This window comes from Struthio camelus, chromosome 20, assembly GCF_040807025.1.
Source record: "Struthio camelus isolate bStrCam1 chromosome 20, bStrCam1.hap1, whole genome shotgun sequence".
NCBI lineage: Eukaryota > Metazoa > Chordata > Aves > Struthioniformes > Struthionidae > Struthio > Struthio camelus.
Window position 1 is genome coordinate 4,732,749 of NC_090961.1, and position 13,801 is coordinate 4,746,549.

The 13,801-nt window shown below is 55.7% G+C and overlaps 1 protein-coding gene across 10 annotated transcripts in view; it reads left to right on the top strand.

The window, feature by feature from the left end:
- The first annotated feature begins 6,975 nt into the window (after positions 1 to 6,975).
- The window catches only part of VAV2 (vav guanine nucleotide exchange factor 2), a 168,211-nt gene continuing 161,385 nt past the window's right edge, over positions 6,976 to 13,801 (top strand). For 3 of the 10 annotated variants that reach the window (XM_068915165.1, XM_068915175.1, XM_068915174.1), the window contains exon 1: positions 6,977 to 7,529. In XM_068915165.1, coding sequence (XP_068771266.1) covers positions 7,326 to 7,529 — 204 coding nt within the window. In that variant the 5' untranslated portion in view covers positions 6,977 to 7,325. Of the gene's footprint in view, positions 7,530 to 13,801 lie in introns of all 10 variants that reach the window. The other 7 variants (XM_068915168.1, XM_068915166.1, XM_068915170.1 and 4 more) reach the window with 5 other exon arrangements.

The window sequence follows — 13,801 nt, forward strand, 5'->3', positions numbered from 1 at the left end:
ACTCACCAGGCTGACGTAAGCACGGCTTTGGCCAGGAGAGGGGACAGAGGACACGCACACCTGCAGATCCCAGTGGGCAGTCCGACCTTGCTTATATAATGCAGTAGGACATCTGAAAACTTACACAGCGGTGATGACGCTACTACATGTTTCATCTTGCCAAGGGGCTGTATACACACAAGCTGCTGCTTCTTGAGGGTCCGTAAAGCACCTCAAGACAAGCGACTCGTGGCTCCACGGAGACTGGACTTGCTAAACAGCCAGAAAGCTTGAACAGCTCCAGTTGAGTGTTGCTTCTCTGAAGGACAGTTGTAAATCAGGGATACCTAGAGGTCACCAGCACCCAGGCCTGTGGGTGAACTCACCGCGTACGCCAGGCTGACGGAGAGGAGCCTAACGAGTCCCGTAGCCACAGAGAAGACGCCGCCTCCGGGCCTGGTTGCAGCACCCCAGGTGGAGCCTGGTTGCCTCCCACGCGCTGGCTCCTGCTGCTGAGCTTATCCCAATCCAGGGGGCAGCGCAAAGCTCCCGGGTGGCTGAGCACCCGTGTGCCACACTTGGGCCCTCGAGCTGGGGGGACACGGGGAGGGTCACGGCAGGGCCTGGCAGCAGGCAGCACCGCACTGTCCCACATCCCAGCCCCTTCCCAGGGCCCCTGCACCCCTCCATGTCTGCCATGGACTCCTGCACCCACCCTTCCACTGTCCCCCCAACCCCTCCAGGGACTCCTGCACCCACCCTTCCACAGTCCCCCCAACCCCTCCAGGGACTCCTGCACCCACCCTTCCACTGTCCCCCCAACCCTTCCAGGAACTCCTGCACCCACCCTTCCACTGTCCCCCCAACCCCTCCATGGGCTCCTGCACCCACCCTTCCACGGCCCCCCCAACCCCTCCAGGGACTCCTGCACCCACCCTTCCACGGCCCCCCCAACCCCTCCAGGGACTCCTGCACCCACCTGTCCACAGTCCCCCCCCAACCCCTCCAGGGACTCCTGCACCCACCCGTCCACGGTCCCCCCAACCCCTCCATGGGCTCCTGCACCCACCCATCCACGGTCCCCCCAACCCCTCCATGGGCTCCTGCACCCACCCATCCATAGTCCCCCCAACCCCCTCATGGCTTCCCGCACCTGCCCCTCCACAGGCTCCTGCACCCTCCTGTCCATGATCCCCGCAACACTTCCATGGGTCCCTGCACCCACCCATCCATGGTCTCCCTAAACCCTCCAGGGACTCCTGCACCCACCCGTCCACGGTCCCCCCAACATCTCCATGCACCCCTGCACCCACTGCTCCATGAGCTCCCCACCTCCCGAGGGGTCCCTGCACCCACCGGTCCACGCCCCCACCAAGGGGGTCCCTGCACCCACCCGTCGGGGCGCCCAGCCCGCCGGCCGCCGCCGCACCGTGCCTGCGCGCTGGGCCCGGCGCCGCTCGGCGCAGCAGCCGCGGAGGCGCCTCCCGAGCGCATCACGGCGGGGAGGAGCCAGAGCCGCCGCCGCCGCCGCCGCTGTCGGGGGGGCGCGGGGCCCGGCTGCCGGCCGGGGCGGGGGCGGCCGGCGCTGGGCGGGTGCGCGGGGTTGGTGACATTGCACAGGGGCACACGCTGGGTGCATGGGGCCCGGGGGCGTTGCAAAGGGGCACCCTGTGCTAGGTGCGCAGCGCCCGGGGCGTTGCAAAGGGGCACACAGTACCGGGTGCCTGGGGCCCAGGGCATTGCAAAGGGGCACCCTGTGCTGGGTGCGCAGCGCCCGGGGCGTTGCAAAGGGGCACACAGTACTGGGTGCACGAGGCTCAGGGCATTGCAAAGGGGCACCCTGTGCTAGGTGCGCAGCGTCCAGGGTGTTGCAAAGGGGCACACAGTACTGGGTGCATGGGGCCCAGGGGCATTGCAAAGGGACACCCTGTGCTGGGTGCGCAGCGTCCAGGGTGTTGCAAAGGGGCTCCCTGTGCTAGGTGCGCAGCACCTGGGGCGTTGCAAAGGGGCACACAGTACTGGGTGCATGAGGCCCAGGGGCATTGCAAAGGGACACCCTGTGCTGGGTGCCTGGGGCCCAGGCCGTTGCAAAGGGGCACACAGTACTGGGTGCATTGGCCCCATGGCATTGCCAAGGGGCACCCTGTGCTCGGTGCGCAGGGCTCGGGGCATTGCAAAGGGGCACACAGTACTGGGTGCATGGGTCCCACGGCATTGCAAAGGGGCACCCTACGCTGCTGCATGGTGCATTGCAAAGGGGGACCCAGCACAGGGTGCACTGACCCCGTGCCATTGTGCAGGATCCCCTTTGGTCGAATCGGGTGAGCCTGCTGTTGCTGGCCCTGTTTGGTGCAGCGGCGTGCTGAGCCCTTGCTGGAGTGACTTTCCGTGCTGCCCCTGGGTCCTCAGCTGAAGTTGCTGGGGTGGGTCCGAGCCCTGGTACCTCTGCAGCAAAGGATGAGCACGTGGCCACCCAGGGTCTGCTTTCCTCTCTGTAAGGGTGTGTAATACCATGTATACCCCTTCACTTTTCTCCAGTTCCCAAATTACCACCCGTCCAGAGGCAGGGAGGGGAATGGTCCTGTGCGATGTCCCTCCGTGACTCTCACCGTGCCGGTTGCACTCGTGCATCTATACAGCAGGCTGCAGGAAAACGGAGCGTGGCCGAGCAGCACCTCCTCTCGCCCCGCTCACCACCTCCACGGCCTGACCCGGAGCGGTTCCTGTGCCTGGCAAGCACACTAAGAAATATGTTTCGAAGAGAACTGTGGGGTTTATTCTTTTGCTGATAATGCTAAATTTACACTCTCAATCTTCTTATCTCCTGTGAATGCAGCGCCATCTAATCTCCTGCTAAGGACCCGATACACTTATTTGTTACGCAGCTACTTGAGGCGCTGCTGCCTTTCCGCTCGGCCTTTCTGGACACAAACAAAAGCCCACTGTTTTACTTCCGTCAGGCAGAAGGCATGCTGCAGTTCCCATTCCCAGAAGATTTAGACCAAACACAAAGACAAGAAAGAAAAAAAAAAAAGAAATGAATGCAATATTAAAATGCCTTCTATTAAAATTGCCCTGACATTGCTGCTTAGTTTACGCCTCCCGCTAGCACAGAGGAGAGGAGACAGCCCAGACCCCACCTTGTGGAAGCTGGAGAGCGAAATGCAGAATTGTTCAGTGGAACCACACTGATTTTTTTTTGGCACGAATGAGGTGTCTTGATCTTCTCTGAAAAATTACCCGTTCTGCCATCATCAAACACGGAGCAAAACAGAAGAACCCAGCCAGTGGCGCAGTTACGTTGCCGAGATAACGCCAGAAGAACGGAGGACTGCAGGCCTCCAAGAGTCACCAACTTTGACCCTTTGGGGAGCACTCGCTGCGAGTCCCCGAGACCTCGGCTGGCAAGGAGCTTCCCAAATACGTCTTGAAGGCAGCAGAGGGGACCGGAGAAGGTGAAGCCCCGGCGAGGGCAGCAAGCGGCTCGTTCCTCTCCCTGTTCTTGGACGAAAATCCCTGCGCCTCCCGACAGAGGTGTCTGCTCGTCCTTCCTGGCCAGTTGCCCCGTGCCTCTCCCATCTGGTGTAAAACAGGGCCGGGCAATTCTCCCTTTACTCACCCGCTCCGGACTGGGACAGCTTTGGGTAGATTTGGTTTTGACGGGAGAGCTGTTGCGGGCGGTGTGGAGGGCGCAGGGCTGGGTGGTGTGACTGCCGGCACAGCGCCGTGATGGTGCTGGACGGGGGACGGTGGTTTATTCCCTGCAGCCTGGGCACCGTGGGCCCGGCACAAGGAATAAAACGAGACTCACAGAGAACGGCCCGTGTCTGCTTCACCCCTCCTGGCACCCCGTTTGCAAGCACTTTTCCAGCACAATCAGCCCGGGACTCTCAGGCATTACCTCACCAGTATTAGCATTTTTATGCTGAAAAAGATATTTTTTGCTGGCTGCTCCCATTGCCCGAGTACGAGAAGAGAATCTGGTTCCTCCCTCTTGCCCGCATCAAGCTGGGCCAGATGTATTTCCTTGCCCTCCCTGCCTTTACACGAGGGCCGCAGGCACCCACGTCGCCTGCCCTTCCGATCTGCTTGCCCAGGGCTCGGGGAGGCCAGGGAAGACAGAGCTGCTCCTGGCAGCAGAGCAGGGCCGCGAGCTGCCGGTCATTGCCATGACGGTTCCAGGACGTAGGTGGGACAGGGCAGGTAGATCAGGTGTTCGTAGCAGCAGATGAGCCCCATCGAGAAGTATCGTCTGCAGACGGTGCCTGTGGGTAGATTAACACAGCAGCGTTTGTCTCCCGCACGGTTCACTCCCAAAGTCTTAGGAGAGGGGTTGCAGCTGCGTCTTCCTCCTCGCCTGCCTGCGCAACTGCACCCTTAGGGATGATCTGCGAGAGCCGCTGCTGGGCGGCACGCTCGCTCGCGCTGCTTTTGGGAACCACTCGGTGATGGGCGATCACAAACTCTAAGGGAGTGAGGGCAATACTCCGGTGGGCACCGAGGCTGCAGTCGGTGCACGCTCAGTCTCATCCAGAAGGTGGCAATGGCCATCCATAGGCACCAAGCGGCTGGTTTGGCTGAGGGGATTTCGTAGCCTTCGGATTTAAGGGCTGTTTTCAGATGGCTGCTCTAACGAAGCAGCGCCGCGACTGCTTCTCTCCGTGGAGTGACTAGGGACTAGGGACTTCTCTCAGGAGTCACAGCAAACTAGGGACGTTTTCCTTCGCAGTTGAAATGTGGCCATTTCCTAGGTATGTTTTTTAGGTGATTGGTAGGGCAAGATCTACTTGCAAATGTTTGTGCATTTAAGTTTTTTTCTTTTCTTTTCTTTTTAAAGTTTTGCCTATCCCGTGCTGGATTGTTAAATTCCCAAACAGCTAGTGCTTTGCCAGGCGGCTGTTGCCCCCGGCGCTCTGCAACGGGAACCGCTCCACCGCCGTGGTTAGCAGCTGCCCTCTGCCGCAGAAATAGCTGCCTGCCAATTTCGTTGTACAGATCTAACTAGTGAGACATTTTGGGATGAAAAGGCATAATGTTATGGCTGTTATTAATCCTTCCGCCGCGTTCAGTAATCTCCCAGGCCTCTCTCATGCGGGAAGGCAACAAAAACATACACAATTAAGCATCCCCAGCAGAGGGGGGTGTATCAGCAGCCGCGCGGCGCGGGGGCGCGTTAGACCCTCGCTCTCCTTCCAGCGATGCCGAGAGGCCGGAGGGGGAAGACGGCTTCTAGCACGGAATTGGACCTGTTCTTCTCCAGTTTCGGCAGGCTCCCTTCTAGCTGTAGGTGCACTGAAAGCAGTTATCTAAGTCCTCCCTATTTATCCCATGCTTTCCTGTTTCAGGACGCGTATAATGGGAAACTGGTAGCCCACAAGAGTGCGCGCTGGGTACGTACGCTTTGCTGTGCCTTGCCTTACAGGGTTTCTTGTCTTTTTTTTTTTTTTTTTTGCTGCTATCAGGAATATCTCTGCCATCAGGCGTTTTTATTGCTGCAGAGGTAGGTGAGAAGCATACTTGTTCCAACACCTCCCACGCGGATGCTGGCTTTGCAGCTGCAGTGATTGTTCCTAAGTGTCCGGGGGCCAAGAACGCTTTTATTAAGCAGTAAAGAAGCCAGGACGTAGCTAGCAGCTTTAATTATATACACATAATAAACTGCTCTCTACTCCTCTACCTACCGACCTGATCTCACAAGGCGGACTGGTGTGCAGTGAACCAAGATTATCCCTGGCACAACTCCATGCCTTTCAGTAGCCTTATGATTCTTGCTTGGTGGGTGCTGTTAGAAGATCTAGCAGTCTGCCAGAAAAAAAATGCTTAATGAAGAACAAAAAAAGTAGGAGTTATTACGAAAAATCACCTCCGCAGGGTATGAGCAACTGCAAAGTAAAACCAGCATACACCAGATTACACCCAGAACAGGGTGTAGCTCTGATTATGAGGCTGGCGCCTAGGGATGCCTCAGACTGCACGATATTTATTCTGTTCTGCCAGAGGGGTACCAGCCATTACACAGAGCGAGATCAGAAACACGCTGAGTGCCAGCAAATAAGGCTAAAAGACGTGCTTTCTGTGCTATTAAAAAGAAAAGCCTACCAAACTTTCCTTGGAGTCTTAAACAATAGTTTTTAATTCTTTCGAGGTATCTTTCCTTCCTACATTGGAAATAAAGGGTCATGCCAGTAGAGCTGCTCTTCCTTCTTTATCTCCACTTGGATACATTTGGAAGAGATTAGCCTTGCATTTGTTTGACATCCAGGTTAATAGCTTCCCTTCGTTCCAGCCTCAGCTTCCGGTTTTGGCTATCTGGAAAGCCGGGATGGAAATTAATTGACAAACGCTGGGGAGAGGATCTCTGAAGAAAGCTCGGAACAGATTTCAAGAGAGGCTGTTCTAAACTGTCCTGATTTGGATGGAAGCCACCAGAAGAAAATTAAGAGTTTTTCAAGAGTTTGCTGCCAAGGAGTTAATGGCTGAGAGTTGAGGTTTGTAATAAATACACTGGTAATTAATTATAGGAGTTGTCTTCATGCTTGAAAGTCAAGGAATACGATAACTTGTTTGGGTTAAACATCTCTCCCGCAGTATTTGCAGCCCAAACAGGAGGTTAGGAGTGGGAGTACGTACGCAGACAAAGCACGGGCTTGCGCCCAAGGGCCGAGGGCGGCTGCAGCAGCGGGCAGCGCTCCCCCGGCGGGGTCACGGCCGAGCCCGCGGCCGAGGGGCTCGGCCCGCTCGTCGCCCTCCCGGGCCGGAGAGCGCAGCAGCGCGCCTGGCCCCCGGGCCGGGGGACACGGGGACGGGACGGACACGCGCAGGGACCGGCCCCGCGGCAGGAAACGGCGCGGGCCGGAGCGCGCCCGCGGCCAGCCCGGCCCCCCGCAGACAAAGGGGCGGCGGAGCGGCCGCCGGCTCCTCCCGTCGGGGCGGGGACTGGCGGCGGCGGCGGCGGGCAGCGCGGCGGCGGCGGCGGCGGCCGGTGCCCTCGGCGGAGCGCAGGTGGGCGGCCAGCTCCGCGCCCGCGCCGCCTCCCTGCGCGCTTTGTCCGCCGGACCATGCGGCGCGCCTAGCCGCGAGGCGGCGGGGCAGGGGCAGCCCTCCGCCGGAAAACTCCGCGCCGCCCCCCTTCCCTTCTTCCTCCTCCTTCCTCCTCCTCCTCCGCGGAGCCCCGGCGCGGGGCGATGCCTCCCCGGGCGGCGGGCGGCGATGGAGCGGGGCGCTAGCGCGGCGCCGCGGTGCGGAGCGGCCCCCCCGGCAGCCGGCCGCTGCCCCTGAGCAGCCGCGAGCAGCAGCAGCGGGAGGAGGAGGAGGAGGAAGGCCGGCGGGGTGCGTGCGCGGCGGCCATGGAGGAGTGGAGGCAATGCGGCCGCTGGCTCATCGACTGCAAAGTTTTGCCCCCCAACCACCGGGTGGTGTGGCCGTCGGCGGTGGTCTTCGACCTGGCGCAGGCGCTGCGGGACGGGGTGCTGCTCTGCCAGCTGCTCCACAACCTCTCCCCGGGCTCCGTGGACCTCAAGGACATCAACTTCAGGCCGCAGATGTCCCAGGTAGGACGGGGCGGCCCCCGCGGACGCGCGCCCGCGAAACTTCGTGGGACGCTTGGGTGCGTTTCGCGCGCCTCTCTGCGTGTCCGTGTGGGCGCGCACACGTGTGGCTGCGTGTGTCTGTGTACGTGTGCACGCGTGTATACGCGGGTACGTGGGAGACCATTCGCTTCGGCCCCTCCGTTTCGCCGCGGCGCTGCCCGCCGCTTCCTGCCGCCCGTGGGAACCGCTGGCAGCGGCCGCGGCGGGGGGCGTGCGGCGGGGGGCGTCCGGCGGGGAGGGACCCGACTCGACCCCCCCCCCCCCCCCCCGGAGGTCGCGCAAGGCCCCAGGCCGGTCGGGGGTAACCGGAGCCGGCGGCCCCGCCGCGGCCGCCTCCCCCGAGCGTTGAGTTTGGTGACTTTAGGGCTTCATCACCGAAAAGGCATCCAGTTGCACTTTCTTTTCGGGGAAAATGGGCTTAGCTTAAACAAGCAAACAAAAATCGGCTCCGGGTGTTTTAGTTGTAAACGCTCTGCTTATACGTGTTTGTGTTTTTTTTTTTGTTAAACCCAAACTGGATGATATTTGCATGGCAATTGGGAAGTGAAATCAATTAGAAACAAATGAAACCGAGTACTTTGTCCTGTCTGCTCGACAGCCTGTGTGTTAAGTGCATAGTAAACTGTTGTCCTGTTCGAACGACTCTGCTTTTATTGGTTAAAGGGGAGGACAAATCTCCTGGTAACGAGGGCATCCAAGGCTCTTCTTAACTATATTGAAGCATTCAAAGATAAATAATGTATAATGGTATCTCGAGTTCTAAATATACGCTCTGCAAACATGCTGCCTCTCCTGCAAGCACCTTTTCCCTCGTTATACACGAGAGTTTTGTTACAGGCTTCCTAGCAGTGTTTTCAGCTGTTCTGACTTCTTACCTAGCAACATATATCCTTGCGTGCTCGGAGGAACTGCTGTAATCGAGGACAGCTGGCGGTCGAAACATCTTCTATGAGGGGTTTAGGCTGACACTTGGAGCAGCGCTTTGGGGAGCAAAGCGGCTTTTTCGCTGTGTGCATGTGAGCGCCGGGGACATAACTGCTGGCTTGCAAGGTTAAAGACCTAGATCTTGCTGGCAGTCCGGGTGGGAAGCCCCGGCCGTACAGTTAAAAGGGCAGATCAGTCTATAGAGGTTCTCGTGTTGGTGCATGAGACTTGTTAGTTGAAAGTAAATAACAACAGATCCTGATGACTCTTCCCAGGATGGAACAATGCTGTGAGACTTCCTTTTAGGTTTCCAGGCTATAAACTGACCAAGAAGCTGATGCTTCCAAATATAAACTGTCACATTAGAGCTGCAGTTGTGCATGGACTAGTACGTTCTTAGAACATGCTGAGAATGACATACTATGCATTTTTTTTCTTTTAAGGAAATATTATAGCCCTGCAGATCTACTTTCAGTTAATATCTGCTCTGTGGGGAATTAAGAGCAGGTTTAAAAATGGTAGTTGAAGTCTAGCGAAGGTCCCAGCATTGGTTTGGAAAGAAGCTCCTTGCTCCGATTCCAGAGGCAGGTGTTTGTTGTTGGAGGGGAGAGTTTACAGCCCAGCTGTGGTTAATGAAGTTGCTTTCTGCCTACCACACCTGATGGCTTTACTGGCCTCATGAGAGGTGTGAAGTGAACTTCCCAAAGCTGAATTGGGTGGCTTTGGTGGTCAGCTCAGTGAGAACCTGTTTTTCAAAGCAGACCTGCGGAGCCTGGTCAGAGGTGGCCACGTGGGATGGTGCAGACACCGAGCCCTTGCGTAGGAGGGAACCTTGCAAGGAGATTGAACTTGCCCTGGAGAACGGGTGATGCTTTTCTATGGCCAGGATGGGATCCAAAGCCTGATCAGTGTGGTTTTGAGTCTTTATACTTGCTCTTATGTGTTTGGGATTTGATGTTTATCTGCCAGTTCCTGAATTTGGGAATCTGTGACTCCTCCCTTGAGGATAGCTAAAGACAGGAGGCGCCTTGCTGCTCTTTACCTTCTGTATATCTGCAGTGCTGGAGACGGGGACCCTCGATGGGGGTCTCTAGGCCTTGCCGGGGGCCTGGCCAAACTTCCCTGCAGTGCCTCAGGCTCGCGCTGTGACTGGCAGCGAGCAGGTTTGTCTCCCTGGGCCCAGCTTCAGAAGAAGGAGGTAGGGACCTGTTGTTGTCAAACAGCTGTGGTGTGTTCAGACACTGGGGCAGAGATGTGCGAGACAGTTTCTAAACTTCAGAGCTTGCTTTTGACTATAAATGCATGTTTGGCGCGACCGGCTGGGCTGGCTAACCAGCTGTCGTCTTTGCTACCGAGATTTTTTTTTTTTTCCTCCTTCACTCTAAATGCCAGGGGAGAAGACACTCAGGTTAGACTTGAAACATCCAGCAATATTCTGTTCCTCAGCTTGCTCGCTGACTTAAACGGGGTTGTGCCGGTGTGTAAGGAGAAACAGCATTTTGCCTGCGGTGAGCATCGTTTCAAAGGCCAGAGGTAAAATCGCATCTCTTTGCTCAGCTAATGCGTTAAGATCCAGACGCTGCTGTGTGGTTTTTTGTCTTTTCCCTCTATGCTGATTTGCAGGGGAGCTCGTTTCTGCTTGTGGCCGTTGGAGGGTCAAGTCCCGTTCAACAGGGGGGGACCAGCTGTGGGTTAGGCAGCAGGGAAAGCAGGCCAGTCAGTCGGGATGGCCACACGCCAGGGGGTTACTCCTTGACACGAGGGTATATCTGCTTAGTTCCTTGTGTTTTTTTAAAAACAAACAAACAAACAAAAAACCACCTCGTTGGGCTGAGATCTCCAGTTTTGCTTTTTCAAGCTTGATTCCAGAGGCGTGAGTCTGTTCGTCGGCAGCGCCTGCCAGGATGAGATGACCCCGGCCGCTGATCAGCCCGAAGTTGCTCAACCTCCACAGAGATGAACAGAATAAGGAGGAAAAAAGCCCAGCGCCAGCCAGTTTGATGAGCCTAGAGTTAGAGCTTCGTTTCTGCTAATTGCTTTTGTTGTAGATGGCGTTTGTGAAGAGGTGGGAAGTGGAATTGGTGTACTTGCCCTCGGTACTTTTTGATCATTGTGCCTATTACCGTGATTGGATTTTAGGGAGAAATTTGAGCTGTTTTGCCAGCTCATAAACTGCGAGTGTTGCAAGGGGCATCTTTATTTGCAAATGTGAGCAGATGCAACCCCCCTCAGGCTTGCAGTCCCCCTGTCCCCCGTGCACAACTTTCGGTACGGCGTTTCTCCCCCCCCCCACAATTGTCCCTCTCCTTCTGCCATCCCTATCCAGAGCAGCTTCCAGGACCCTCGTTCTCCCCCTATATTTCCCTCTATCCCCCCAAAGCTGGCACTGGTTTCCCGTCCTCTGACACCACATGGCACAGCTGCCTCTCTTGTGTCCCGTATTCCCTCTCCGATTAAGATGGAGAGTTTTGAGCTTCGGATTTTCCTTGATAATTAGGTTTCAATTGTAACTTTGTCAAGCCTTTGATCAAATACAAATTAAATGACTTTTTGTGTTTCAGCATGACAGGGTTTTTATTGCAGATTTGGGTGGGATTGAGATTTGATTTTTTTTTCATTTGTCCATGATAAAAATTAATCTTCCCTGGCAAGGATGTAGACAGATGGAAATTAGTACCTTTATCAAAGTAGCTGTGTGCTTTTAGGGCTTGATCATCCAGTGTGCTTAAACCTTGAGACTCCTAAGTAATATAATGTTGCATTCGCCTCTCCTGTAGAGTTGGCCTGGACATGGCTAAATATATTTTGCTGCTTCTACATCTTCTGGATACTTGAAATTATGCTGCCATATATGTAATGTGTGCATATATGTGTGCGCAGACTTTAAGTTAGCAGTAATTACTCATTAGGAATTTTTATTTTGGAGCATATCGGCATCTCTCTACAGATAATTCATCTCTGCCTGCAGTGCATAGAGGTTTTCTTTGGGCTCTTGAGACTGATGAGATAAAACAAACCTAATTGGCATGATGATTTGGCTGCCCACTGTTCTCCTGTGATATTGATGGGGAAACATGCAGACAACTGATTTTTCCACAATGGATTTGAATAACATACCATACCTGAGTGAGCTGTCAGAATACTTCACAGTTGCTGATTGTTGTGTGTGGGTTTTTTCCCCCCCCCCTTCCTGGAGGATGGAAATAAAATAATGTGATATCAAAGCCCTGTTTATTGGTGATGTAGGCATTCACTTGCCGTGACAGCGCAGCGCAGGTGGTTTGTACCAACTCCTTCCCCCAGGTGCCTCGAAGGTCGAGGCACGTTGGCATATTTGGCGCTAGCAATTATTCACGCGGCTTTGGGACTTTAACGTGCTGCTTGAAAGCTTTATAGCTGCAACGCTTGTAATTACTTCCATATGTCATGATAGTAGTTAAATATAACTCGGTGTTATGAGAACTGACTCGTCTCTGGAGTGGTGAGAGGGGGTAGCTGGATTGTGCAGGTCCGGCTGTGCGATCGCCAAAGGAAGGCGAAACACTAATTTGTGTTTTCTGATCCATCAGTCGCCCAGCCGCTCTGCATGTTACCTTCTGCTCCACCCTGCTCCGGTCCTCTTGCTTTTGCATTTACTCTCTGCTTCTTAAAGCTGAGTTCTGTTCCAAGAAAGGCTGTAAAAAATGGCCTCGTTGCATACCCCTGTTTACTGTGTCTCAGTGACTTCCCGTTCGGATGTGCGAAGCTTTCCAAAGGAAGAAAAAGGTGCTCTGGCTTTTACGGCCAAACTCGCGAGCTCGTTGCAAACAAGAGCCGGTTGTCGTCTCTCTTCCCAGCCCCCCCTGACGTCTCGCACGACGATTTGGGGAGTAGACGTCCAATAGCGCCCTAAAAGCTTGCATTGTCTGGAGGTAGTGCCCTCTCTTTGCTGTTTGAGGTTGCAAGGCGCAACTTAACCTGCGGCTGCAGGCGAACGTGTATTTTCTTGGGGCAGAGGGGTGTTGGATGGATCCCGGCCGGCTGTGCCAGGAGGGACAGAAAGGAGCACAGGCGTTTCTCTTCCCCTTGAATGACTGCCGAGAGTTACATACCTGCATTAAGCACCTAGCGGGAGCAGGCTCTGGAATGAATAGCTGCCTTTAAAGACACAAAGCCAGAAAACCCAGTGAATTTGGTCACTTTTCAAGATGGGCCCGGGCTTGGAAGCTGCCTTCTATCTCAACAGCATGTTGATGAGCTGTAAAAAATGCTTGGCTTGTCCGTCCTTCTCGGTGGCGTTGCTTCATGCTGGATGTACCGCCAAGAAAGGGGCTACCTCGTGGCTCAGGCCCTCTGGGGAGAAGCAGGCAATTTTTTAGCCCCGGCACGTGTGCTGCTTTAACCCTGTAGCCGTGTTGGAGCGAGGCGCTTGGGTGAGAAATCAGGCTGCAGGGTTTTAGGTTTCCTCTTTTGCTAAATTCGGCTAGGTGTGCGTCGGGGCTTAGGTGATGTTGGAGGCAAGAGTAGTAGCTGTGTCCTCTGTCGGGCGGCCAGAGAAGGGGCTGAACGTCGTAACCTCACCCGAGCCAGCTGGACGGGTGCTGGTCCCTGGCACCCTGTCGTGCCTTATGGGTGTGAAAGGTGGTGGTGGTGCTGCCCTCAGAGCCTTTGCTTTCTTCAGCCCGTCTGGAGCCAGAAGGGACCTGATTTTTGGCTCTGTCAGAAATGTTGCTTAAGACTGACCTGAGGGCAAATTTTTGGTCTGTTGCTTTGTCCCCTCTTAAAGAGCCAAACTTCCTTTTTCCAGTGTTCCAGCTTTTTCCCTGCAATATTTCCTCCCTTGAATCCCCCCAAACCTCTATCTAATAGTCTCTCAAATGCACTATTCCCATGTGTATGTTTTTTTTTTAAATATGATTTTTTTTTTTCCAAATTTGCAGCCTTTCTCCTGCGCGAGAGCCCCGCGGGAGCCGCTGGGGCGTCCCCACCTAGCAGCAAGGCTGCTCCGTGTCCCTCGGCGGCGTGCGCCCTTGCCCGGGGTCTTTGCAAAGCCGCGCAGAGCTGGGAGCGACCTGCCCGGCCGCTCTTCCTTCCCATCGCTAACCCTGGTCTGCGCGTGCCCGGGGACGCTGACCCTCGTCCTCGGTTCAGGCTGCCTCATCTCATCCCTGTAGCTGATTTAAGCCACGCGGAGCGAGTCGTCCCCAGCTTTAACGTCGGCATTAGCCTATGGGGAGTAACTGGGGTGCTTCCTTGGGGCGACTCGCGTGTTGCAGCCCCGCGCGCAGCTCCCTCCCGGGCCCGCGTACCCACCTCGGCGTTTTCCGCCT